General features: G+C 46.6%; 1 protein-coding gene across 5 annotated transcripts in view; it reads left to right on the top strand.

Moving 5' to 3' along the window:
- SNX29 (sorting nexin 29) overlaps nt 1–27,301 on the top strand; it is a 1,823,105-nt gene that overhangs the window by 1,385,949 nt on the left and 409,855 nt on the right. For all 5 annotated transcript variants that reach the window (XM_077448905.1, XM_077448908.1, XM_077448906.1 and 2 more), the window contains one exon: nt 22,025–22,106. In XM_077448905.1, coding sequence (XP_077305031.1) covers nt 22,025–22,106 — 82 coding nt within the window. The remainder of the gene's footprint in view (nt 1–22,024; nt 22,107–27,301) is intronic.

The raw sequence follows: 27,301 nt of genomic DNA on the forward strand, positions 1-27,301 counted from the left end.
GGAAATTCACGACCAATTTTATTTATTCTAGAATTTGGGAAAGATTCTGCTCCATGGCTCAGCAGAGAGGATGGAACAGCGTTTCTCCAGAGCCTGCTCACATTCTGGAATTTCTCCAGTCAGGGGTCAACAAGGGCCTGAGTCTAAGTACCCTCAAGGTTCAGGTGTCTGCACTATCAACCAAAACGGACACGAAGTGGGCCTTTCATCCTCTAGTTGTCCAGTTCTTAAGAGCCTATCTGAAAATCAAACCAGGAAGCTGTTTTTTTCCATCATGGGATTTATCAGTAGTTCTTCACGCCCTGTCTTCACCTCCATTTGTTCCATCTGAAAAAAATTCTCTATGGGACTTGACCTTAAAGCTGACTTTCCTGATTGCAATTACATCAGCAAAAAGGGTATCGGAAATACAAGCATTAATGATATCGGAACCTCATTTAGTTCTTTTTCCTGACAAAGTGGTTCTAAGCCCTTGTACACACGGTCGGAGAATCTGTCAGAATGAGTATTATCGGATTGTGTCGTCAGATAATCCGACTGTGTGTGGTATGCATCGGACTGATTCCGTCCGAATCTCCGTCCGACCCAATTTTCCAACATGTTGGAAATATTATCCGACCAACAGGGCTGGACGGACTTAATCCGATCATGTGTAGAGCATTTTCATCGGACCAAGTGCCACACATGCTCAGATCAAATTCCTACATCAAAGCTATTGGCTACTAGCCTGAATGTAGTCCTATCATAACGAAATTACGTCATCGCGTTCGGAAAGATCGGATTTTTCGACAACGTCCGACCGTGTGTATGCAACAGTTTCGGACAAGATCTGACGGACAAAATCCCACGGACAAAATCCCACGGATTTGGTTGTCGAAATCTCCGACCGTGTGTACAGGGGCTAAGACCCTCGGAGCAGTTTATACCCAAAGTAGCCACTCCATTCCACTACAACCAGGATATCATTCTTCCATCCTTCCGTAACGATCAGGGGGATCCACACCCTCTGGATGTGAAGTCAACCATCATCAATTATCTATCCGCTACTACCTCGTTCAGAAGGACAGATTCTCTCCTGGTCATCCCTCACGGATCCAAGCGGGGTTAAGCAGCCTCTTCACGCACCATCGCATCCTGGCTGGTCAAGATCATTAAAAAAGCATATTCCTCCCAGCAACTGACAATTCCTGAAGGCATCAGGGCTCATTCTACAAGGGCAGTGGCTACCTCCTGGGCAGCATATTGTAGAGTGTCTCCAGAGACAATATGCAGAGCAGCGTCTTGGTCCTCCAGGCATACCTGTATTTCCCATTACAAAGTGGATTCAGCTTACCTGTCCATAACTGACTTCGGCAGATCTATCATTAGAGCAAATTCTTCCACAGTATAAGGAATTAAAGTTTATCTTTTACTTGCACCCGCCCGACTGGCGAGTTATTTCCCAGTGTGTGCTGCCATGAAGGCGTCAGGAAAACTGAAAATTGTATACTCACCTTCCGTAATTTTCCTTTCCTGTCGCATGTTCATGGCAGCACACGATTCTCTCCCTGTCTCTTTCTGATATATACGGAGAATGCAGCGGGGGGGGTCTCCCCTTCAAATTTATAGCTAATCCAATCCTGTCAGGTTGTGTGGGTGGAGTCACAACCCAATGTGTGCTGCCATGAAGATGCGTCAGGAAAGGAAAATTACGGAAGGTGAGTATACAATTTTCAGTTTTCTTGATATCAGCCACTATTTCACATGATTCCCCAGAAGACAAATAAATTCATTTTGAATTTTTGGCGAGAAATAGGAGGTCATTCTCTTCCCAGATTCAATAGAATGTTTTAGCCTTATGAAATGTTCCTTTAAAAATGGATCAAAATTTGAAAGCAATTCTACCAATTTCAGGAAGTTTACTTTATTTACTGATGACATGGTCTCTCTATGACCACGAAAAGGAAGATTCTGGTGAGCCAAAAACAAGGTTACATCCAAGAGGCGATGCAAAATATCCCTCCATTTCTTTTTCTCTTTGTCCACTGTTTGGTGGACATGATCAATGCATTTTTGTAGCCTCAGTCCTGTTCTCAAGGTCTTCCTTTTCTCCAAGCATGTAAGCTGCTGTTCAAAAGCTTCATGATCAGACACCTTTGGATTCAGCTTCCACCACAACTGAAACCCGGTAACAAAACTGGATGTTAGTTAGTTTTTCATCAAGCGCAAAAAGTCTGACACCATCCAGGTTCTAAGAATTGTCTCACCATTTGGAAGAGCCTTATAGAACCATGCAATGGTGATCTGTCAACTTTTCCCTTTCAATTTCTCTCCACATCTTTCAACAGCACTAAAAGGCCCATCTCTATTTTGGAAAGGTTCACTTCCCCTCTTAATAAAGTCCACTCTTAACTCATCTGGAACTGGAACTGGCCAAAGAGCAACATCAGAATAAACTGATAGTTTATCAGTATGCTCTGCATCTTCATCAGAGTCTTGCTGGGGGAGGCTTCTTCTGGCATCTCCTTCCTCTACATGACTCTCACTGCTTGAAGACAAGTTAATCTTCTCCAATTCTTGCCTTTTTATATATGAATGTTCTTGAGAAGATACTTTTAGTATTTCTCTCTTGAATTCACCAGACTGAATGCCTTCAGCACTTTCTCCTACTGCAGTATATTTTGAAGGTGTGACATATTTTAAAATGGATCCAGACATTGCCTCAGCTGACTGTTCTTTTGCCTTCTTAATTTTTCATTGCTGAAACCCACTAGGTCGATTTCGCTTCATATTGGTGTTTTCTGAAAAATATATTTTGATCGTAAGCACAAATACATGTCTCTAAAAAGTCCAGTGCTTCTTCATCCAAATCTCAATATGTGCACCAGCAAACTGTGCATGGTGGACTACAAAACAACTCCTTCTCAGAATACAAAACTCATGCACGTTTGGTGCTTATATTCAAATTGTGCACTCTCCAGACCTCCATAACCCTCTTAACTTAATAAGTGGGTCCACAGTAGCTTACATTTACAATATCCTTCCAAGGCAGCCTTCCAAGTCCCTTCCATCCAGTCTTTGATCTTTACACCTACGTGGAACACATGTAGAAAACAAAATGGAAGTTGGGTCAGTGGTGGCCATCTTGGAATCATGTGATATAGTAAACATATTGAATGCTACCATTTGTATTTTGAATGTGAGTGCACACTTGGAAGTGTTTTTATTTTTTTTATTTTTACTATTGCAATAACAATTACTTACTTTCTGCCGGGAGAAGACAGGGATTATAACTAGCAGCCATCGCAATAGAATCTGGCAGGCTGGTTGTACCCAAGCTGATCGATCAAACCGTGTATGGCCAGCTTAAGTTACTGTGGACACAATTAAGAGGGTCATGGAGGTCTGGTTAGTGCAAAGTTTGAGTATGAGCACCAAGAGAGCATGGGTTTTGTGTTCTGGGAAGGAGGTGTTTTGTAGTCCACCATGCATGATTTGCGGGAGCACATACTGTATTGAGATTTGGATAAACAAGCATTGAATTTTTAGAGACATTTATTTCTGGTTATATGATTTACTTAGGTATAAAGGACACATTGGATGGACTTTGAATTCAGTTTACGGTTTGTCATTGGATATTTAACACGTTAAATGAGTTGATTATTTATCACATATTTTTTCGTTTTACTTTGAGTACAAGAGCACAGTATGTATGTTCATAAAGCACTATTGTATTTATCACATTACTAAGCATACATTGAACAAGGCTTATCTGTTAATAAGAAAGAAAGTATTATTCATTAAAAGACAAGCATGTATATTATAAGATATTTAAAATATATATTGTAAGGTATAACAGCAATTAGGGCCCATTCACACCGCCAATGTTAGGTTGTGTTGGGCTACATTGCCCAATGTAGTCCCAAGCAACCCCTATTGTTTAAAGAGGAGTTTCGCCCCCACACATGAAAAAAAAATATTCAGCAGCTACACATACTGTAGCTGCTGACTTTCAATAATAGGACACCTACCTGTTCTGGAATCCAGCGATGTTGGCACCGCAGCCAATGTTTCCATTGGCTCTTGGGTGGTGCCGCTGCCATTCATAGTAAGGGAACCCGGCGGTGAAGCCTTGGTAGGTTCCCTACTGCGCATACGTGAAGTGCGCTGCACTCTCTTACTGGCCCGGCAGCAGGGGAAGGAGGAGGGGGACTGAATTTCTGATGTACCTCGCCATGGCAAGGTCTGGCAGAAGTGAGGACAGGCTCCCCCCGAGAGGTGTCAAATGTGGCACCGGAGGGGGGGGAGGAAACAGATAAGTGGAGCTTCTACTTTTGGGTGGAACTCTGCTTTAAGTCCACACCAATGCATTGAGTTTGTGTGCACTGACAAAAAAAATTGCATTGACATTTTTGCACCGTGCAATCTGACATGCTGAATGCATCACAGTGTTCTACAGCACTAAGCAATAACAATAGAAGTAAAAAGAAAAGAAAAACGTTGCATTGTGTGTTAAAACTGCGCGTCAGCACAAGGTAAAATGCCCACAATCACATGTTCATAATGTGCACACTAGTAGGTGTACTGTGGTGTGAAGGAACTCTTGCAGAGAAGAATCATTTTTCTAATGCCGCGTACACACGAGAGGACTTATGTCCGACAGACCTCCAAAGGAGTTCCGCCGGAGTTCCGACGGAGTTCTGGCGGACTTTTCGACCGAACGGACTTGGACACACCATCACACCAAACTCCGACGGAGTCGAACGTGATGACGTACGACTGGATTCGAATAAGGAAGTTCATAGCCAGTAGCCAATAGCTGCCCTAGCGTCGGTTTTAGTCCGTCGGAGTAGCATACACACGAGTGGATTTTTCGAAGGGGACCGGGTCCGGCGGAGTTCCGTCGGGAAAATTTGAAGCATGCTTCATTTCTAAAGTCCGTCAGACTTTGGCGAATCAAAAGTCCGTTGCAGCCCACACACGATCGAATAGTCTGACGGACTCAGTCCGTCGGAGTTTGGATGTTGAAAAGTCCGCTCGTGTGTACGGGGCATTAGAAGCCCCAACATACATACACATACACACACATATACATATATACATACATATATATATATATATATATATATATATATATATATATATATATATATGTATATATATACATATATACACACACACACATATATACATATATATATATATATATATATATATATATATATATATATTTTATTTTTTTTAGCAAATGACAGTCATTGCAATATTTTATGTCACTTGATATATGCACAGCTGTCTTTCAAACGCAAATTTTGTGTAAAAAATATACTTCAAGGAATAAAAAAAAAAGAAACAGTAAAGTTAGCCCAATTGTTTTGAATAATGTGAAAGATGATGTTACGCTGAGTAAAGGGATACCGAACATGTCACACTTTAAAACTGCGTACACTCATGGAATGGCGACAAACTACATTACTTAAAAATCTCCATAGGTCAGGGGCATGGCCGAGCGGAGACCCGAGTGGACGTGCCTGGGGTGAGCTCCGCTACTAGAGCGCACACCCAGAGCCTTCCCGTCCACCGGAGCGGAACGGACCCCACCGGAGGCCCTGGGCATACCAGGAGGAGCTGGGGCATACCTCTAGCGCGACAGGACAGTCCGAGGCTTTGGCCTGCAACGTGGAGCGGCGGACATCTTGCTCCACCCGGAGACAGAGCTCCGGCGGACTACAAAGCCCAGCGGCAGTTTCTACCACCTGCGGGTTGCCGGGGACATCCAGCCTGCCACCTAGAGCCCAAAGTCCTCCCTGAGTCGCCCTGGGATCATCCAAAACGGTCCTGGTAGGTGACGGCGGCCATCTTGGTACACCCGGAGGCCTCTGTTTTCTCTGGGCTCAATCCGTCCCCATCCACCCTCAGGAGCACTCTAGCCAGACCACCAGAGACCCCTAAAGGGGTTATTAAGGGGGCATGTACTTTTATCTGGCTGCATTTGCTGTCGGGGCCCTGGCTTCAGAGAATTAGAGGGGTGGCCATCTTGCTACACTTCTGTATCCTCTGGGCCCCATTCTAGACTCACTGACCCCCTGGAAATCCTGGCCGGGCGCCTGCAGAATTAGACGGGGATATCCTAGAGGACCAACCCCCCCTTACTACATAGGCTGCTTATACGGATCCAGAAACCCAGAAAGGTGGCCATCTTGGTTCACCCAGGCTGCTGTATGCACCCACACTTCTGAGCTCCCTCATTCATACGAACCTGGATCTCTACATACACAGCCACCAAAGCAGCCCAATCAGATAGTGCCCACCTGGGGTCTCCGTCCGTTCAACTCCGCAGAGACACGGAACGACCATGTCTGGCTAAAAAAATGTCCAGCTGAGTCCCGTGATCGCCCATAGCGGACAGGCTATACCTCAGACATTGCACATACCTGAACAGCATGTCCACGCACAGCTCTCAATCTACTGAGTCAGCGGATCTCCAACAGGGTACAGCGGCGAGGATTCAGATAACCCCTCGACCCAGCACTCGGCCCTTTCAAGTGTAGCTTCCAGATCCGGCACCACTGTTGTCCCTCTTCCAGATGCAGGCCCTGGAGCCGTGGCCCCTCCAACATCAGGAGAATTACCTAGGTCTGAAGCCTCGACTCTTCTAGCGGCCTTCCGAGCGGAGTTTGAATCCTGGGCAGTCAAAATGGAGTCCTCACTCCACAAGGACTTTCAGGCCATCCAACAGCAAGTCTCTACCAATCAGACCGCAATCTCTACCCTAACTGATACTCAATCTGACAATGCAGCCCGCATCACGTCTCTTGAGCGGGCCTCCAAAGAACACCTGCACCGTATACGCCAACATCAATTGCACATAGAAGACGGGGAGAATAGGAGCCGCAGGAATAATATACCACTACAAGGCATACCGGAAGCCATGGCAGGTACGGACTTGAAACCATCTGTCACTGCCATCCTCAACCTAGTCTTGGGAAGAGAGACTATGTCCCCTATTGAGATAGACCGGGTGCACAGAGTAGGGGGGCCCAGGAGGGAACATAGTGACCGCCCACGTGACGTCCTATGCAGGGTTCACTATTTCACCCTTAAAGAAGAAATGATGCGCAAAGCGTGGCGTTTGGGTCGTGTGGACTTTGACGGTTCAACTATCCACCTATACCCAGACCTTTCTCGCAACACTCTCCACATGCGCCGAATGGTCCGCCCACTGCTAGACCTGATACGCCAAGCTGGAGCAACCTACACTTGGGCGCACCCCATCAGCATCAAGGTGGCCAGGGCCGAGCATAAATTTGTCCTCTCTGATCCAGATCAACTTCCAGCCTTTTTCAGCCCCCCCAGGGTACAAATACGTGATCCTCTCCCACAACGCTGCAGACATCCAAGGTTTGCATCGCACTCTGTTGATCCTGGACCACGTCACCCTACCTCTCCGGAAGATTAAAGTAACTCCAAGAAACTTTTTGGACTTATTTCGATGCTCATTGTATGACTAGCGCCATCTCAGTACTATACCTATCCCTTGTCTCTTGGATGGGCCGCATTTTTTCTTTTTTGGGGATGTTTCTTTTTTTGTGGTTTCTCCCCTCCTTTCATCTTACTTGTTTCTCCATATACTCTGTTGGTTATGCCATGATGGGAGATGGGGTGGTAGAACGCATACTAATGCCTCAATACAGCTGGTGCACTTCATTGACGGACCTTCTCCCTGCCCTTTGCTAGTGTATTGTGACTGGCTGGGGTTCGGGAGAGGCAATGGAACAGCGGGTTGCTCATGCTTGATCTAGTTATGTAAATGTTGAGTTTCTAATCTACTTTACTGTACAGGTCTTCTCTCTAGATGTTTAGCGGTAATGGCCCACCTGGATATGGATGGAGGGGCGGTTGATGGACCGGTTGGGTCCATGGTCCCTTGTCGCTATCCACGTGGGCTTCCTTAGTTATATACTCACGGTTTCTTACACACCGGGTAGTTTCACCCTAATGCGCTCTCTGTAGTATTACACGGATGGATCTCTGGCCCCCCGTTGGGGTATGTGGAAACATATGTTGAAAATGTTTGCTCCCTTCCCGTGAGGTGTCTCCCGGACTGTTGTCTCCTCTGTGGAGGGGGGAGACTGGACTGGTGTGGAGCTATTTGCCCATGTGGACCGTCTCCCCCTTTGTGGAGGATCTGATGTGTTTTATGTATTAATATCTTGTTATACTAATGTGCCTCAGTGAAGTTTTACATGCCTGTCATGCTACTGGGCTCACGGCTCAGGTTCTCCACTTTGACCCTTCACCCTCAATAGGCCGGGCACGAATAGTGCTCGTTTACATGAACTTTCACATGGTGTCCCGTTCTCGTGGACCCCTTAGATTTACCAGGCTCCTTGCCTAGGAGCCCTCTTCCCCTTTCCTAGTACACTTTCTGCTACCTTATAAGTTCCCCTTTCCCCCTTTCCTTCTCCTACCCCCCCCCCCCACTGTCTATAACCTGATTTTCTTATCTGCATTCCACTATGGCTCACACAGTACTATCTCGTCCTCGCTTGAAGTGTTGCTCGTACAATGTAAATGGCCTCAATATTGCATCCAAGAGAGGACAAATCCTTTACCACATGCATAAACAGCAGGTCAACGTATTACTGTTACAGGAAACACATTTCCACACAAACTCCACCCCTTCCTGCTCCAACATTGCCTTCCACAAAACGCTCCCGATTGATCTGATAGACCAGCTGTCGGATCCTAAGGGAAGGTATGTGTTCATAAAGTTCTCCCTATGGGGCACCAAATTCACTATAGCCAACCTCTACCTACCAAACACTAACCAAATCTCGACTGCTCTGCGATACATGAAGATCTTGTCAGAATTTGCGGAAGGTAAACTAATTATAGGCAGGGATTTTAATGCCCCCCTAGACCCACTCTTAGACTCGTCCACCTCTCGCTCATCCATCTATTTTACTAAGATGAGGGCTTTTAAACGGGCTATATACGACCTCCGTCTAATCGACATCTGGCGGGTTCTGTTTCCAACAAATCAGAATTATACCCATTTCTCACAGGTCCATCACTCCTATAGTCATATCGACTACTTCCTTCTTGACCATAGCTGCTTAGATTGGTCACCTGAATGTGACAGACTCAATGGTCTGGTCTGACCACTTGCCTATATATCTGACATTATCTATCCCTTCCACACCGGTGAGGGAATGGACATGGAGGCTGAATGATTCCCTTCTCACAAACCCTGAGTGTTCCCACAAGGTCTCGGAAACTATCTCTAATTTCTTGCTAGATCATGCCACAGACACCACCTCGCTACCCTTTCAATGGGAGGCGCTTAAAGCTGTTCTGCGAGGACTCTTCATTCAGGTGGGAACCCGCTTGAAAAAGACTCGTTCAGCTGCAATAACCTCAGCAACACAAAAGCTTCGGGACCTTGAGACCCAGCATAAACAAGCCCCTACGCTGGTGACTTTGACAGAGGTCTCACTGGCCCGATCCCAACTCAGGGACCTATACGAGGCCTCAGCTCGTGCTTATGCGGACAGACTTGCTTTACATCAGTACCGATTTAGAGATAAATGTGGTAGGCCGTTGGCCCACACCCTCCATCCAAACACGTCTTCCACATTTATGCCTCATATTCGGGCCCCTTCTGGAAAAATGCTTAATGAGCCCTCCAAGATATCGCAAACATTCAGAGATTTCTATAAAACACTGTACAACCTACCGACCGGCATCCCATCTAGCCCATCCCACACTCCTGCGCCCGATGGACAGTCCTATATCGAGGAAACTGAGCTCCCTATATTAGATGGTGATACTGCAGAAGAGCTAGAGAAAGTAATCACAGCGGACGAGGTAGTGGGAGCGATAGCAGCCACCCCTTCTGGTAAAAGCCCAGGACCCGACGGTTTTACCCCTAAATTCTACAAAACATTTGCTCCTCTACTGACCCCCTTTATGGCTAAGGTGTTTAACTCTTTATCAGAAGGCTCAGCGTTTCCTCCACAAACGCTTGAAGCCCACATTACCATTATCCCCAAACCAAACAAAGACCCTACCTTGTGTGCAAATTATAGGCCCATATCATTAATTGGAGTGGACCTGAAAATATATGCCAAAATATTAGCTACTAGAATGCAACTGCTACTTCCCTGCCTTATACATCTGGACCAGGTGGGTTTTGTAAGTGGGCGCGAGGCAAGGGATAACACCCTGAAAACCCTGCTTCTTACCGACTATGCCCGCACCCATGAAATCCCTCTATTCCTTTTGACAGTCGACGCCGAAAAGGCATTCGACCGGGTTGACTGGCAATTCCTTCGGATGTCTCTGCAACAGATAGGCCTAGGTCCCAAAATGCTATCCCGAATTATGGCTCTTTACTCCTCACCTTCCGCTAGAATTTGGGTAAATGGTTCACTGTCGCCTACATTTGCCATTAATAATGGGGCACGACAGGGCTGTCCTTTATCTCCCCTTCTATATGTCCTTGTCATGGAACACCTAGCAATAGCCTTATGCAATAACCCCAACATCTTAGGTGTATCGATAGGCCCCACTCATTCTAAGCTGGCGCTCTTCGCGGATGACTTGCTATTGTTTGTAACCCAACCCCACCTATCTTTACCACATATAATGCAGGAATTCACGAGGTTTGGCATGCTGAGCAATTTCAAAGTAAACCATACTAAATCAGAAATCCTGAACATCTCACTGTCCCAGGAGGTCCTCCGCCAGATATCCGCTAGGTACCCATTTAAAACAGGCTCTACCTCCATCCGCTACCTCGGAATCCAAATACCCACGGAAAGGTCCCATTTATTCTCTTTGAATTATGCACCCCTGCTGCTTAGAACCAAGACGGATCTCTCAAACTACGCAAAGAAATGCCTATCATGGCTAGGCAGAGTAAATGCCCTGAAAATGGACGTAATCCCTCGGTTTCTCTATTTGTTCCAAACAATTCCCATTTCCATACCCTCCTGTTTTTTTAAGAAGCTCCGCCAACTATTCTCCTCCTTTATTTGGGGAGGGGCTCGTCCCCGGATATGCTACGAGACCTTATCACTCCCCAAGATTCGTGGCGGAGCAGGAGACCCGGATGCCTCCTTATATTATAGAGCAGCTGTGCTCACACATATACTTAACTGGTTCCATCATTCCTCCTCCAAATTGTGGGTACAAATAGAGAGCCATATTAACCCGATAGATCTCTGTGCATTGCCGTGGACACCTACTGAATTCCTGAAAGGAGAGGTACCACTGAGCGACCTCACCCGACAAACCATACAAATCTGGACCCGAATGAATTCCTCCAAGACCCTATCTCCCATGAAGGGACCCATGACTCCACTGTTTGGAACTCCGGCTTTTCCACCGACCCCTCTGACTCATGATGTTCCCTCTGACCCATCTTCTCATGCCTCTACGCACTGGCTGCCGAGACAACAGGTGATTTCCTTCATTCGCACTTTCCCATGGTTACCTAATGTACTCGCTGACTTAACGGACTTGCATGCTGCTCCAGGCCACCCCTCCTACACATGTAGTCTCGAAAATTATATTCCCTCTTACATGTGGCTTATAATCCTGACCTTCCCCCATATACACACAGGCATGGAAGGAAGACCTGGGCCACTCCATCTCGCCTGTAGACTGGCAAAAGTGCTTCATACTGACCCACAAAATGTCCATAGCCTCCAATTCTCAAGAAAAGGGGTTCAAGCTGTTGACCCACTGGTACAGATTCCCTTCGACTTTGCACCGAATAAACTCGGCACTTCCGGATACTTGCTGGCTTTGCTTGTCATCTAAGGGAACCTTACTTCACATTTGGTGGGCATGCCCCCCTGTGAGGAAGTTCTGGCAAAAGATCCTTGACTTGTGCTGCAAACTCATGGCGACCTCCATCGCACCCTCTCCTGAGATGGCTCTGCTATCTCTGCTCCTGGGACCACTTAAGTCAGTCAAGAAAGACGTTCTGCATCACTTTTTGGTGGCTGCTAGAACGGTGTTGCCCAGACATTGGAAGTTGACGAGCATGCCTTCCCTGGGGGATTGGGCAATTGAAGAGGACCGAATTAATAGTTTGGAAAGAATGTTGTCGCAGGAAACGGGTAGGGAGGAACAATTCTCTAAGACCTGGACCTCATGGTCGATGTTTCGATATTCCTCAGAGTTTATCTCATGGGCCACAGAGGACTCTACCGATACACCTGTGTGATCAGGGTGGAATGTATACCTTTTGATCCTTAAGCTGTTTACTGTCCTGACCCCTCTTTCCTCACTCTCTTCCCCCTTTCTTCCCTCCCCTATACAAGTTGCAGTAATACCCGATTACTTAAGTTATGACCTCCAGTCTCATTAGACCAGAATGGTGGCACATACAGAGCTTCCCCCCCAGAGTGAACGTTACCAGAATGAGAACAATAGCCCTAGACTACCTGTAATGAGTGGGCATCACTCGCTGAGAGGATAGTGGTGCGCACACACCCACTTTAACATAGACTAATCATTGTAGGACTACAGGCTCTTCTACCATACTACCTAAATCGAAGCTCAAAACAAACACTTTAACCTTGTGATAGTTCGACACCACTGTAGTAGAGTGGATTTCTTTGTGGTTTCTTTTTTTATGTTTATGTAACAATGTAAAACGAATATGTTGGAATATTCAGTATTTTTTTTCCCCCTCTTATCCTGCTTTTATATCTCAATAAAATAAGATTGAAAACGTATTATATTTGCGGGCGCAACTTACGTATGAGTTTTCTTTGGCGTGTGAACACGGAGGGGAGGGATCGGGTGCATTAAACATTTTTTTTTCTTTTTAATTTTTTTTTTTTTACACTGTCCCTTAAAATAAAAATTATGATCACTTTTATTGTTGTCACAGGGAATATAAACATCCCTTGTAACAGTAAAGGCAGTGACTGGTACTCTTTATGGATGGATCAGAGGTCTAAAAGACCCCAAACCCCTCCTCTGCCAAGATCAGTGTTTTTTTATTCAGATTTTTTTTTTAACCACCTCAATACAGTGCACTTACTTCCTGACCAGACCAATTTTCAGCTTTCAGCGCTCTCACAGTTTGAATGACAATTACTCAGTCATGCAACACTGTACCCATATGGAACTTGTGTCCTTTTCCACACAAGTACAGCTTTCTTTTAGTGGTATTTAATCACTAGTGGGTTTTTTTTATTTTTTGTGCTATAAATAAAATAAAATTTAAATTTTGTGAAAAAATGGCATAAAATTTTGTCATAAAATTTTGCCAATTAGTAATTTTTCTTCATACATTTTGGCCAACATTTATACCGCTACATATCTTTGGTAAAAATAACCCACATTCGTGTATATTATTTGCTCTTTGTGAAAGTTATAGAGTCTACAAACTATGGTGCCAATCACTGAAAATTGATTACATCTGATCAGGCCTTCAGTACATCGGGTGTATCTCATTTCTTGAGACACTAACAAGTCAGGAAAGTACAAATACCCCCCAAATGACCCCTTTTTAGAAAGTAGACATTCCAAGGTATTAAGTAGCATGTGGAGTTTTTTTAAGTTGTAATTTTTTCCCACAATTCTTTGCAAAATTAAGATTTTTTTTATTATTATATTTTTTACAAAATTGTCATATTATCAGGTTATTTATCACACACAGCATATGCATACAACAAATTACACCCCAAAATACATTCTGCTACTCTTCCCGAGTATGGCAATACCACATGTGTGAGACTTTTACACAGCCTGGCCACATACAGAGCACCAACACTGAAGTAGTACCTTCAGACGTTCTACAAGCAACAATTATGCATCTCATTTCTCAACCACCTATTACACTTTTGAAGGCCCTGGAGTACCAGGACAATGGAATTTCCCATAAATGACCCCATTTTGGAAAGCAAACACCCCAACGTATAATCTGTGAGGCATAGTGAGTCTTTTTAATGGTTAATTTTTTTCCAGAAGTTTTTGGAAAATGTGGAAAAAAATGAAAACGCATTTTTTTTTTTACACAAAGTTGTCAATTTATAAGATATTGCTAACACATAGCATGTATATAGCAAAAATGACACCCCAAAACACATTCTGCTACTCCTCCCGAGTATGGCGATACCACATGTGTAGGACTTTTACAGAGCCTGGTCACATAGAGAGGCTGAACATTGAAGTAGTACCTTCAGGCGTTCTAGGAGCATAAATGACACATCTCATTTCATTCCTACCGATCACACTTTTGAAGGTCCTGGAGCACCAGGACAGTGCAATTACCCACAAAATGACCCCATTTTGGAAAGCAAACATCCCAACGTATATATTCTATGAGACATGGGCTGTAAATAGGTACTTGGGTACTCTGATGGGCTGCAGATATGTGCTCTGGTACTCTGATGGGCTGGTGACAGGTACTTGAGTACTCTGATGAACTGTGACAGGTACTCAGATGAACTGTGACAGGTACTCGGGTACTCTGATGGGCTGTGACAGGTACTCGGGTACTCTGATGGGCTGTGACAGGTACTCGGGTACTCTGATGGGCTGTGACAGGTACTCCGATGGACTGTGAGTGACAGGTACTATGAGGGGTGGTGACAGGTCCTCTTTATTGGGGGGGGGGGCAATCAGTGTGATTGGTGTACACTGTAAGTTGTAACGAGATGTTACCACAATCTCCTCCTCACACACGATCGGTGTGTGAGGAGGAGAACCCGGTAACATCTCGTTACTGCAGTTTGTTTACATTTTAGTGATTGGCTGTGAAACGATCCCAGCCGATCACGTGGGTAAACAACCGGCCAATGGCTGTTTACCAGTGTCGGTGACGAGCAGCGTTCCCGGGAACACCCAGCCACCGACGTGCACGAGCAGCGTGCTCACGATCACGTGCACGCGCCGTGAAAACAGGGATGCGCGCGCACGATCGCATGCATTCCCTGTTTAAACGGGAGGACATCATATTGCGCCCTCCCACCACAATAGGTGCGCCGCCTGGCCATCATTTGACGGCCGGTGGTCGGGAACTAGTTAAATGCCGCAGTTTGCTGCCAAGTAAACCGGAAGGTACTCTGTGATGACGCTTCCGGATTTCTACATTGGAGACGCGATCAAAGGCAAATCCGGATGCGCCAACTGGTGGCTCAAGTCTGCGGGTTGGATGGGAGACCTGGGCGGAGTGGTAGGGGGATGGGGACATCCCCTCCCTCTCCTTGTAATGACAGCCGATGCTGTTCATCCATGGCAGCCAGTGACAATAGACAGGACAGAGGTGTCAGACACTCAGGTCAACAGATCCCACATTTTTGGACAGATCCTGCCACGGTCAGGGAAGTGGAGAGCTGGACTGAAGCTGCTATGAGGGAGACATCAGAATGAGATAGGGAGACAGCTGACAATACAAAGTATGGCCCATACTTTGCATTATCTGCTGTCCGACTCCTCAGGGACAGATCTGATCCAGCGATCCCACTGTATGGTGATCTCCCATCCAGGGACAGCAGATAATGGCATTATTGGCATTGATGATTTGATTCAAATTTTGAAACTGACCTGCTGACAAGGCGTATTGCTTGCTGGACCATGGATGGGATCTGATGGCTGCAGGGAAGATGCTGCTTTGACCAGCTGCTTTCTGGACCGATCTGATGGCTGCAAGATGTGGGTGTAGGTCAATTGTCTATTTACACCTGGGATGCAGACCCCCCCCTTTATCAGACCAGCTCATCTTCTATACCTGGGTTGTGAACACATCAACATCACCCCACCCCCCATCAGGTAAGTTCACAGCTTAGCTACACCAGGTGGGTGGTGGTCACACAGCAATATACAGCACACGCCTGGATTCTGCACCCTGTATACAGCACACGCCTGGATTCTGCACCCTGTATACAGCATGCGCCTGGATTCTGCACCCTGTATACAGCATGCGCCTGGATTCTGCACCCGGTATTTAGCAAACACCTGCATTCCGCACCCTGTATACAGCACACGCCTGCATTCTGAACCCTGTATATAGCACATATCTGCATTCTGCACCCTGTAAATCATATATATCTGCATTCTGCAACCTGTAAATTGCACATAACTGCATTCTGCAACCCCCCCCCCCAATCAGGTCAGCTACACTATACACATGGCAGGGGGAGAGGGTGATGGGCATAGCAATCACACTGACCCCCCACCTTAGACCAGCACAGGGGTAGACATAATTCTGCAGGCTGTAGCCTCTTCTTACATCAATCCCCCCCCCCCCCCCCCCCCACCACCTCAGGCTCTCAGTCTCAGCTAGGGAGGACTCCGGATTCACTGTGTGGAAGCAGCCACCCCAGTGGAGAGAGATGACAGACACACACAGGCAGCAGCAGTGGTGGGTGGAGGCGGAACTAGCAGGAGGGAATACAGTCACTCACTGGACAGTCTGGACCAGTCCATTTCGGCCGCGGTGCTGGGGGGTGTTCTAAAAAAAACTGAAGTGAAAATGAGCAACCAGAGACAGCAGGGATACCCTTGGGATAATCAGATGGTTTCACCCCAACTCGGGTGTGGAACGCACCCCCATAGCAAAGTCACTCGGCCACTGACACCCCCCCAAAGTGTGGCACCCGGGGCGGAGCTCACCCCCGCCCCCCTATTGGTATGCCCCTGGCGTGCACTTAAAGCTACCCCAATTACTGGTCTTCTTCAGATCCTATACCATAGGCAGGCAGCTGCAGTAATTACAGTCGGTGTATTGTGTCATCTGCACAGTGTACGCCTAAAGCTACCGCAATTGCTGGTGTTCTCATAGTAATAATACTACAGGCAGGCAATTGATTCTGCTAGCTGCAGTATAATCAGTATATATGTCCCAGCTTTTTGCAACTGCATCTCCCTGCAGGCCATTAGTATGTCTGAAATACACAAAAAAAACACTGCGCTATCCCTGATTAGCAGCTGACACACTAAACGTGGAAAACTTCGTGAAATCAAATAGTAAAGAAAAGAGCCGTGCTGAATATGATAATCATACAAACATATATACAAAACATGTAATATATGTGACATCCATAATACTTCTATATGTACATAGAAATGGTATACTCAAAATAAATAAAAAAGTCCTTCTAATGTTATCCGTGAAAAGAATGAACAACTGCAACTCCTTCTTTTCCTTTTTTACGTGAAAAGTGGATAAAAAAAAGTCCATCAAGGAATCCAAAAACGTGCACAATACATCAATTGCGTGATTACCACCACCATGAAAAAAATTCAAGGCTTACCAGATGCCTTGGATCCAAACAGGCATATGCCTGAAGGATCAGCAAAGCTTTATTGTGAATGGATTAGATGATCCCCGGGAAATCGTGAGATATGGGCCAGGTTAAGGCAAAAACTTCTCTGAACCATACGTGATATCAAACTATCCTCCAAAGAGCAGATCACACTCCACCAAAAAACGATCATACGGGATGGAAAAAGGGAACCAACATAGCGTAATTCCGTAAAATTCGTAATTTTATTATTCAAATGGTATCACACTTACATTCCTGTAGCAGATATAGCGCTTTTGTCAAATGGTTACAGCAGTGAGGTTCTCCCGACGCGTTTCGTCACCCTAGGACGTCGTCTGACCTTTATCCACTTTTCACGTAAAAAAGGAAAAGAAGGAGTTGCAGTTGTTCATTCTTTTCACGGATAACATTAGAAGGACTTTATTTTGAGTATACCATTTATATGTACATATAGAAGTATTATGGATGTCACATATATCACATGTTTTGTATATATGTTTGTATGATTATCATATTCAGCGCGGCACTTTTCTTTACCATTAGTATGTCTGGAAGGCCAACAAGGAGAGGCAGACAGTCACGAGCCAATAAAAGAGGGCAAGCAGGCTCTATGTCTAGAAGCAACAGTGCTGGTCGTGGACACGGTGCATCCTCATCAGCACATGGCCACGGGACACGCTTGCCCTTATTTTCGGCAGCTGGACGTGTTGACCCGTAACATGCCGAAGACTTGGTAGAGTGGATGGCCAAGCCCTCCTCATCCTCCTCATCCTCTCTTACCCAGGCTCAGGGTACTGGCAAAGCAGCTGCCAATGTGGCCTCTTCCCTTGTCTCAATGGCATCAGTCACTCCTTCCCTAGCCCAACCATGTCCTCCTAAGGAGTCCCCCGAACTGTTTGAGCACAGTGTTAGGTACATGCTCCATGAGGATGCCCAGCATTTTGAAGGCTCTGATGATGATACCCAGATAGAGGAAGGCAGTAACGTGAGCCCAGAGAGAGGGGATGCCCAAGAAGGACAGCAATCTGGCAGTCATGTTCCCCCAGCTGCAGCATACTGTCAGGTTTGCTCCAGTGATGAGGAGGGAGGGGATGATGAGTTCACTGACTCCACGTGAGTGCCTGATAGGAGAGAGGAGGAGGAGGAGGAGGAACATCTCCAGAAAGGTAGGGGATGCCCTCCAGGGGCCAGCTTAAGGGCAACACACTGACTGCATCACACCGCAGAGCTCCGCATGTGCAGGGCACTGCCTCTGTGTGTTATTCCAAAAGTTATTTTGTATGGGCCTTATTTGAGAGGAGTGCATCAGATCGCACTGCCTCTTCCTATGCTTTGTCCTCGGAACCAGCGGTGCTCCGTAGGGATTCAAGGGGCTACGCAAATAGATGCCATGTCGTGCTTGCGCTGGTGTGCTTGGGGGACAGGAGCCACACTGGGGCAGAGATTCTGTCAGCTCTGCAGGGGCAGGCTGAGAGGTGGTTGATGCCATGCCAGCTTAAGCCAGGAATGGTGGTTTGCAACAATGGCACCAACCTCCTCTCCACCCTTCGACAGGGACAACTGACCCATATGCCCTGTCTGGCTCACGTCCTTAACTTGGTGGTGCAGTGGTTCTTGGGCAGGTACCCAGGCTTACAGGATGTCCTGAGGCAGGCCAGGAAAGTCTGTGTGCATTTCCGCCGGTCATATCATGCCAGTGCTCGGCTGACTGACCTCCAAAAGGAATTGAACCTGCCCAAGAACCGCCTACGTGTGCAACTACGGCGCCAGGACAGGGTCAGGGGAGCCTGTTTTTTCCCCCCACACCAATGGGCCATGATCAGGGATGCATGCACTGTCCTCTCACCATTTGAGGAGGCCACGAGGATGGTGAGCAGTGACAGTGCATGCATCAGGGACACTGTCCCTCTTGTCCACCTATTGGAGCACACTCTGCATGGAATAATGGACAGGGCACTTGAGGCAGAACAGAGGCAGGAAGAGGAGGACTTCCTTGCCTCTCAAGGCCCCCTTTATCCAGACAGTGTTCCTGCCGGCCCACCGATCACACAGGAAGAGGACGAGGAGGAGGAGCAGGATTGTGTCAGCATGGAGGTGGAGCCTGGCATTCAGCATCAGCAGCAGTCTTTCAGGGATCATTTACAGTCCCAAGAAACCCATGGACTTGTACGTGGCTGGGAGGAGGTGGCTGCGGATCATGTCGTCCTTAGTGACCCAGATGACTCCGGACCAAATGACTCAGCTAACCTACGCTGCATGGCCTTCCTGATCCTGCAAAGCCTGCGGAAGGATCCTCGTATTTATCGGATCAAGGAGAGGGATCATTACTGGCTGGCAACTCTTCTTGATCCACGTTACAAGGTAAGGTTGCGGACATTATCTTGCCGTTTCAGAGGGAGCAGAAGATGAAACATCTTCGGGAGGCCTTGCAGAAAGGTCTGTGTAGCGAGTTCCCAGAGACTGGAAGGTTACAAATTTATGATCCTGGACAATGTGTTACAGAGGCTTCAGTCAGTCACAGAAGGAGCGGTGGAGAAGGTGTCCGCCTGACCGATGCATTCAGACAATTTTTTAGTCCACAACCTCGAGGTATGATCGGTTCCAGCAACCATTGCCAGTGTCTGATTTATATGGTGCAGAAATACCTAGGGGCAAGATCAGACTTGGACACCTTTCCCACCGAAAATCCTCTGGGTTACTGGGTCTTGAGGATGGATCACTGGCCAGAGCTTGCACAGTATGCAATTGAGCTAATGGTCTGTCCTGCATCCAGCATTCTTTCAGAATGCACATTCAGTGCTGCTGGAGGCTTCCTAACCGATCACAGGGTACGCCTGTCCACCGACTCGGTTGATCGACTGACATTCATAAAAATGAATCAGTCTTGGATCACCACCAGCTACCAAGCACCTGATGCAGATGTAACCGAATAATTTTTTTTTGAAATGTCAGATCCCTTCAAGACTGCCTATGCTGATGCTGAGTGACTATCCTCTTCCTCCTCAATGATCATGCTGATAGCTTGTAAGAACATTTGTGCTTCTGGGCGCTGCCTCCAGTGGCTAAGGCCCAATTTTTCAGCCCCTGTTTAACAGAGGCATGTAATTACAATTTTTGATGCAATATTTTGCAGCAGGGCTCATTCCTGCGCTCCAGCTAGAGTATCTGTGAGAGGTTGCAGTCTTGTGGCACCAGTACCAGTGCCTAAGGCCCAATTTGTATGTAATTACAATTCTTGATATAATATTTCACAGCAGGGCCCATTCCAGCACCTACCAAGAGTAACTGTGAGGACTTACAGTGTTATGGCACCAGCACCACCACCAAAGGCTAATTTTTTCTACCACTGTTCAACAATGGCATGTAATTACAATTTTTGATATAATACTTCATAGCAGGGCGTTCCAGCACCCACCAAGAGTCACTTTGAGGGCTTACAGTGTTGTGGCAACACCTTAGGCCCAAATTTCTGCAGAGCATATAGGGCAGGCCCCTACTTTCAAACATCCAACTTACAAACGTCTCCTACTTGCAAACAGAAGGAGACAACAGGAAGTGAGATGAAATCTACCCCTGGGAATGGACATTCTCTCCTCTAAGAGTTGATATGGGAAAAACGTGTCTCCCCTCCACTGATGCTTTATCCCAATCCTTGTTTTACTAAAAAACCCACATTTTCAAAAAACATTTGTCACTGGGACAGAAAGTGAGGTGAAATCTTCTGAAGAGGTGCACAGACAGCAAAAAAAAAAAAAATGTTACAGGGGTGATAAGCCTTCCCTATGTTTTCCAAAAAATAGATTTTTTGACTGGAGCTACACTTTAAAAATGTACCAGTTCAAAATTACAAACAAATTCTACTTAAGAACAAACCTACACAGTCTCTGTCTTGTTTGCACCACCTGCATACTGCTGTTCTGAGTATATAGGGCCTGGGGGCCCCACACCTTTCCTTTTTTTAATTTGGGTACGGGGTTCCCCTTAATATCCATACAAGACCCAAAGGGGCTGGTAATGGGCAGAGGGGGTACCCATGCCATTTTTCTCAATTATTTTCATCCATATTGCCAGGACCAGACATTACATTAAAATTGCAAGCAGTTTTAAATGATTTTTTTTCAGTTAGAAATGTCATTTTGGGCAGGGACTGTTCTAAACACGGGAAACATGTGCCACTTTACAGGCATACTATAGACACCCCCCAGGCACAATATTTAAAGGAATATTTCACTTTAAGCATAATTCAAATCAGTGCTCCCGAAAACAATGCAGTTTTTAAAACTTTTTATGCATTAATACATGTCTTCTGGGGCATGAGCCTGGTCCCCAAACCCTTTTTAGGACAATAACTTGCATATTAGCCTTTTAAATTAGCACTTCTGATTTTGAACGTTCGAGTCCCATAGACTTTAATGGGGTTCTAAAGTTCGCCCAAATTTTCGGTCCATTCCCGGGTTCTGGTGCAAACCGAACCGGGGAGTGTTGGGCCCATCCCTAGTGGTAAGTACCGCATAAACCTGCAGTGAATTGAGATATTTGGGTAAAATTTGTTATGTGTTATGTGACCCAAATATCTCACGTTATATACTTTTGTGAATTGACCCCAGGTTGTCTTTAATTGGTTTGTATCCTCATACTACTTCAATATTTGTATAGATTCTTGTTTCCAGTTACTTACCATACATAATATTAGGGTATAGATTTTCCATTATTGTAATTGTCAGTAATTGCAATCTGCATTTGTATTACAGATCACACCGTGCCCTTGTAAATGTTTGGATGCCCTCGGTTTTTCTGAGAGGTAAATCTACCCATGCCTTTCATGTTTATCAGGTAAGAGCATTCCCAGATAAAGTAATGTAATGCAGCGTACACACCTTCAAACAATCCAGTGGAAAAGTCTGGCAGACTCGAGTCTACTGGACAATCCGCCCGTGTGTGGGCTCCGGTGGACTTTTTTTTACCCAAAAGTCCGGCGGACTTAGAAAGTAGTTTTGCACCAAAATTTGTCCGCCGGACTCGCAGTCTGGCAGACAATACGGCCATGTGTGTGCTAGTCCGCCGTTCATTTTGAGCACGACTCCAGGTAGCCGGGACTAGCGAAGGAAGCGTCGCTGGCCCCGTCACCTGGTATGAACTCAAAGGGGAAGCCCTAAGCTGAAAAAACGGCATGGGGTCCCCCCAGGTCCATATCAAACCCTTATCCGAGCACGCTACCCGGCTGTTCAGTAAAGGGGGTGGGGACGAGCGAGCGCCCCCCCCCCGAGCCGTACCAGGCCACGTGCCCTCAACATGGGAGGGTGCTTTGGGGAAGGGGGGGCTGCGCGTCCCCCGCACCCCAAAGCACCTTGTCCCCATGTTGATGAGGACAAGGGCCTCTTCCTGACAACCCTGGCCATTGGGGGTCGTGGTCTGCGGGCGGGGGGCTTATCGGAATCTGTGAGCCCCCTTTAATAAGGGGGCCCCCGGATCCCGGTTCCCCACCCTATGTGTACCATGTACCCCTACCCATTCACCTGTGAAAAAAAGGTAAATAAAACACAACACACAAGGATTAAAAATAGTTTATTGCACAGCTCCGGGGGTCTTCTTCCGTCTTGGGGGGTCTTCTCGCCGGACTCCTCCGCTATCTTCTGCTAGCTCTTTTACTAGTGGAGGAGTCTGTCTTTCTTCTTCGTCGCTGCCCTCTTCTTCTGACTTTGAGGCCTTGTCCCCCTCTTCAGGGGTCTTGTCTCCCTCTTCGGTTCTTCTTGCCGGGCCTCCGCGCCGTCTTCTAGCTCTTTTACAAGCGGTGGCCCGGTCTTCTATTGCCACTGTCTTCGCCTCCTTCTGTTCTTCTCTTCTTCTCTTCTTGAGCTGTTGACTCGTGGCTGTCTCTGGCCACAATGACAGAAACACAGCGTGCTGCGACTTATATAGGGACATCGCCGGGTGATGTCCCCACCCATTATGATGTCACAGTCCCAGAGGATGCTGGGACTGTGACATCATAATGGGCGGGGACATCACCCTGCCTTGTCCCTGTATAAGTTGCCGCACACTGCGTCCTTGTCTTTGTGGCCTGAGACAGCAACGAGTCAACGAGCTCAAGCAGTGAAGAACAGAAGGCGGCGAAGACAGCGGCGATAGAAGACTGAGCCACTGCTTGTAAAAAGAGCTAGAAGGCGGCGCAGAGGCCGGAAAGAAGAACCGAAGAGGGGGACAAGACCCCCAAAGTCAGAAGAAGAGGGCGGCGACGAAGAAGAAAGCCAGGCTCCTCTGCTAGTAAAAGAGCTAGCAGAAGATAGCAGAGGAGTCCGGCGAGAAGATCCCCAAGACGGAATAAGACACCCGGAGCTGTGCAATAAACGATTTTTAACCCTTGTGTGTTGTGTTTTATTTAAAAAATTTTTACAGGTGAATGGGTAGGGGTACATTGTACCCCATACTCATTCACATAGGGTGGGGAACCGGGTCCCCCTTATTAAAGGGGGCTCACGGATTCCGATAAGCTCCCCGCCCGCAGACCACGACAACCAACGGCCAGGGTTGTCAGGAAGAGGCCCTTGTCCTCATCAACATGGGGACAAGGTGCTTTGGGGTGGGGGACTGCGCAGCTTCGGCTTCCCCTTCCCCAAAGCACCCCCCCCATGTTGAGGGCACGTGGCCTGGTATGGCTCAGGAGGGGAGGGGCCGCTAACTTGTCCCCACCCCCTTTCCTGACCGGCTGGGTAGCATGCCCTGATAAGGGCATGATATGGACCTGGGGGGACCCCCACGCTGTTTTTCCGGCGTAGGGCTTCCCCTTTAAGTCCATACCAGGTGATGGGGCCAGCAACATGTCAATCTCGGCAGCGACATTGACTTCCTTCGCTAGTTCCGGCTACCTGGAGCCACGCTCAAAATGAACGGACTTTCCTCCGTGTGTGTGGGCAAGTCCGTTCATTTCAAAAGTACAGCGTATAGTCCGCTGGAAAAGTCCCGTGTGTGGGCAGGTCCGCTCGTTCGGACAGTCCGGCTGACTTTACGGCGGTTTGTCCGCCGGATAGTCTGATCGTGTGTACGCGGCATAAGAAGTCATCTATAGGGGCTCATGGATAACTTTAATCTGCAGCCTAGGTGGTCTAGAATCTATGATTTTCTATTGTGTTACTGAATAAAAGTATTAAAGTGGTTGTAAAGCCTAAACATTTTTTACCTTAATGCGTTCCTGCATTAATGTAAACATTTTTAGTTATCAGTATCCCCCCTCAACCCCCCTCTACTTACCTGAGCCCTCATTCGATCCAGCGCTGTGCACATCTCACTTCCAGGTCTCCCTGGCTTTGCTAGGGCATCAGGAGCCATCAGCTCCCAGTGCTGTAAATCACCATTGATAAGGAGTGGGGGGGGGCTGAATCCTGCTGTTTGTGCCAATAGACAGTTTACTATGGAGGCACAGATCAAAGGGGAGAGGCCAGGAGTGTCGGTGGAGGACCCGAAAAGAGGAGGTTCGTGCTCGCTCTGTGCAATGGAAGTATAGACAGGTTTGTTATTAAAAAAAAAAAAAAAAAAAAAAAGAATGACCTGTACAATCACTTTAAATCCAACAATGTAATACATTGCAGCTTACCATTCATTAGATGTGGTGGCTGCATCAGTTTTCTTTTCCTTGGCTTTTTTCCTTCTGTTATCTCTTGGTGATGTGATCTTGTATTAGTGATCATCCATATTTCTGGAATGAGCGCTAAAGTAGTGGATGTTGCAGCAACCTTCAGCTGGGAATTGGAACATGTGCAGTAACTGTAGGTATTTGCCAGCACACCACTGATTTTCAGATTTAGTCCATATGGTTTTTACTGGAGAGTGATTACATCAAGAGCAAAAAAAGGATGCAATGTTTTGGAGCCACTCAGGCTCCCTTTGTCATCCCTGATGGAAGGGTCCTGGGCAGCTCTGAAACATGGCACTCTTTTTTGCTCTTGACTTGATAATTCGACAAAAAAATCCATTTGGACTTAAAGAGGAAGTAAACCCTTCCAAACAACTTGGACCTATAGGTAAGCCTAGATTAAGGCTTACCTGTAGGTCCAAGCAATATCTCCTAAACCTATATGGTTTAGGAGATATTTGCCCGAAAATGGGCACCGCTGTCTACGGCGCATGCGCCGTAGACAGCGGCGCGCAGGCGCACTAAATGCGGCAAATCCAAGAATGGATTTGCCAAATTTGTCGACTCCCGTGCGCATGCGCGGGAGTGACGTCATCGCGGCTTCGCCGTATGACAGCAACGGAGCTGCGAGGCGCGACTCCCGTGCGCATGCGCGGGAGTGACGTCATCGCGGTTGCGCCGCTGTCATTGGTCGGAGCTGCGAGACGCCACCAGCAAGATGGACGCGGCGGACTACAGGGATCAGCGGCGACTTCGCTGGCTCCTGTGTCAGGTAAGTGACACATAATGAGCTACTATGCGATGCATAGTAGTCCATTATGCTTTACCTTTGCAGGGAAAAAAAGAGGAAGTAAACCCATCAGGGTTTACTTCCTCTTTAATCAGAAGATCCATGGTGTGCTGGCAAATATCTACAGTTCTTGTATTAATGAGACACAACTCTAGATGAACAAGCACAGGAGGTCAACAGAAAGAATTATTGTCAGGCTGAGGTGAGGGAATTGTTTAATGTATTAGCAGATTTAAATACTCTAACCAATTGAAGCCAAACTCCAGCTAATACTTATAATTAATTACAGCAAACTGTTTGTTTTCCCTTTGAAGATAAGGGTTTTACATGAATAAATAAAAGCCGATTATTTTAACCACCCCTGCCAGTGTTAAATGGTTTGTCTCATCCATGTAAAATTATACATTTTGCTGGAGAGCTTGGGCTTGTGGAAAACAACCGACTTACTGGCTGGATCACCAGATGAAAATAGAAAAAATAAATACTAAAGAAAATGAATGCAGCCATCACACCTAAGAATTGGTAAATTGATATATTATAAATGTTTCCTTTTGAGTTAAATACTGATTTAATATTCCAAATGGCATATCTCTGAAATAAAAAGAATTATAACTCATCCTTTTGCTGAGATGTACATTTGCTGTGAGCTATTTATTATGTATCTTCACCTAACAAGCAAAAAAAATGCTTCTGTGTCCAGGACTGTTTTAAAAAAATGGATTGTTGTGGTCCATGGCCTTGGAACACACCTTGTCCTAGAAGAACCTATATTTGATCATATAAAGCACTCACAACAAGATTCAATGCATAACCCTCTCACAACATGTAAACAAATCAATAAAAAATATATACAAGAATTAAAAACAATACATGTATCATAATGATAGAACCACATAATAATTTTGTGACAATAAAACAAATAGTGCAAAATCATATCTACACTGTGTGCACAATTAGGCAAGTGTCACGTACCTGATATGCAGAGGACGGCCTCTCTTACAACTCTGACTTAGAGCCCCTGATAGAGCTGACAGGAAACACCGAGATGCAGAGTCGCACGAGTGCCTGGCGGGATCGCTGAACCTGGAGCTGGCTCGGAGCACTCGGCCGGGCTGTAGAGGTGTCTGTAGAAATCCCAGAGCAGTGGTAGGCAGGTAGCTGGAACAAGTAGACAACTGATCCCCACAGACAGGAGTACAGATGCAGCAGAAGGGATGGTGGTACCCTCAAGGCTGAAGAGAAGGCAAGTACAGGCAGGCCGGGTCATACACAGCGGGCACGTCAGGAACAGGGGCTGAAGCAGAATCAGATTACAGGCCGGGTCATCAACGAGCTGGCAGCGGAGTGGCAGAAGGAGCAGGCATGTGCGGAGTGGGGGACAAGCCGGGGTCGGATGCAGGCAGGAAACAGGAACATCAGGAAGCAAGCTGGGTCACAACAGGAACAGAAGTCAGGTAGCTAATTGCAGGTTATACTGGGAACGCTGTAGAGCAGACAGCACTGAGCATGGAAACTGGCTGAGTTTAAATAGCCTGTTTGGGCGTCAAAAACTGTCACATGGTGCGTGCACACCAATGGCATCCTGACAGGGGCAGAGGTAATAGATCA

The sequence above is a fragment of the Lithobates pipiens genome, unplaced genomic scaffold (assembly GCF_037356315.1).
Source record: "Lithobates pipiens isolate NorthernLeopardFrog02 unplaced genomic scaffold, aLitPip1_a1.2 Scaffold_22, whole genome shotgun sequence".
Classification (NCBI taxonomy): domain Eukaryota; kingdom Metazoa; phylum Chordata; class Amphibia; order Anura; family Ranidae; genus Lithobates; species Lithobates pipiens.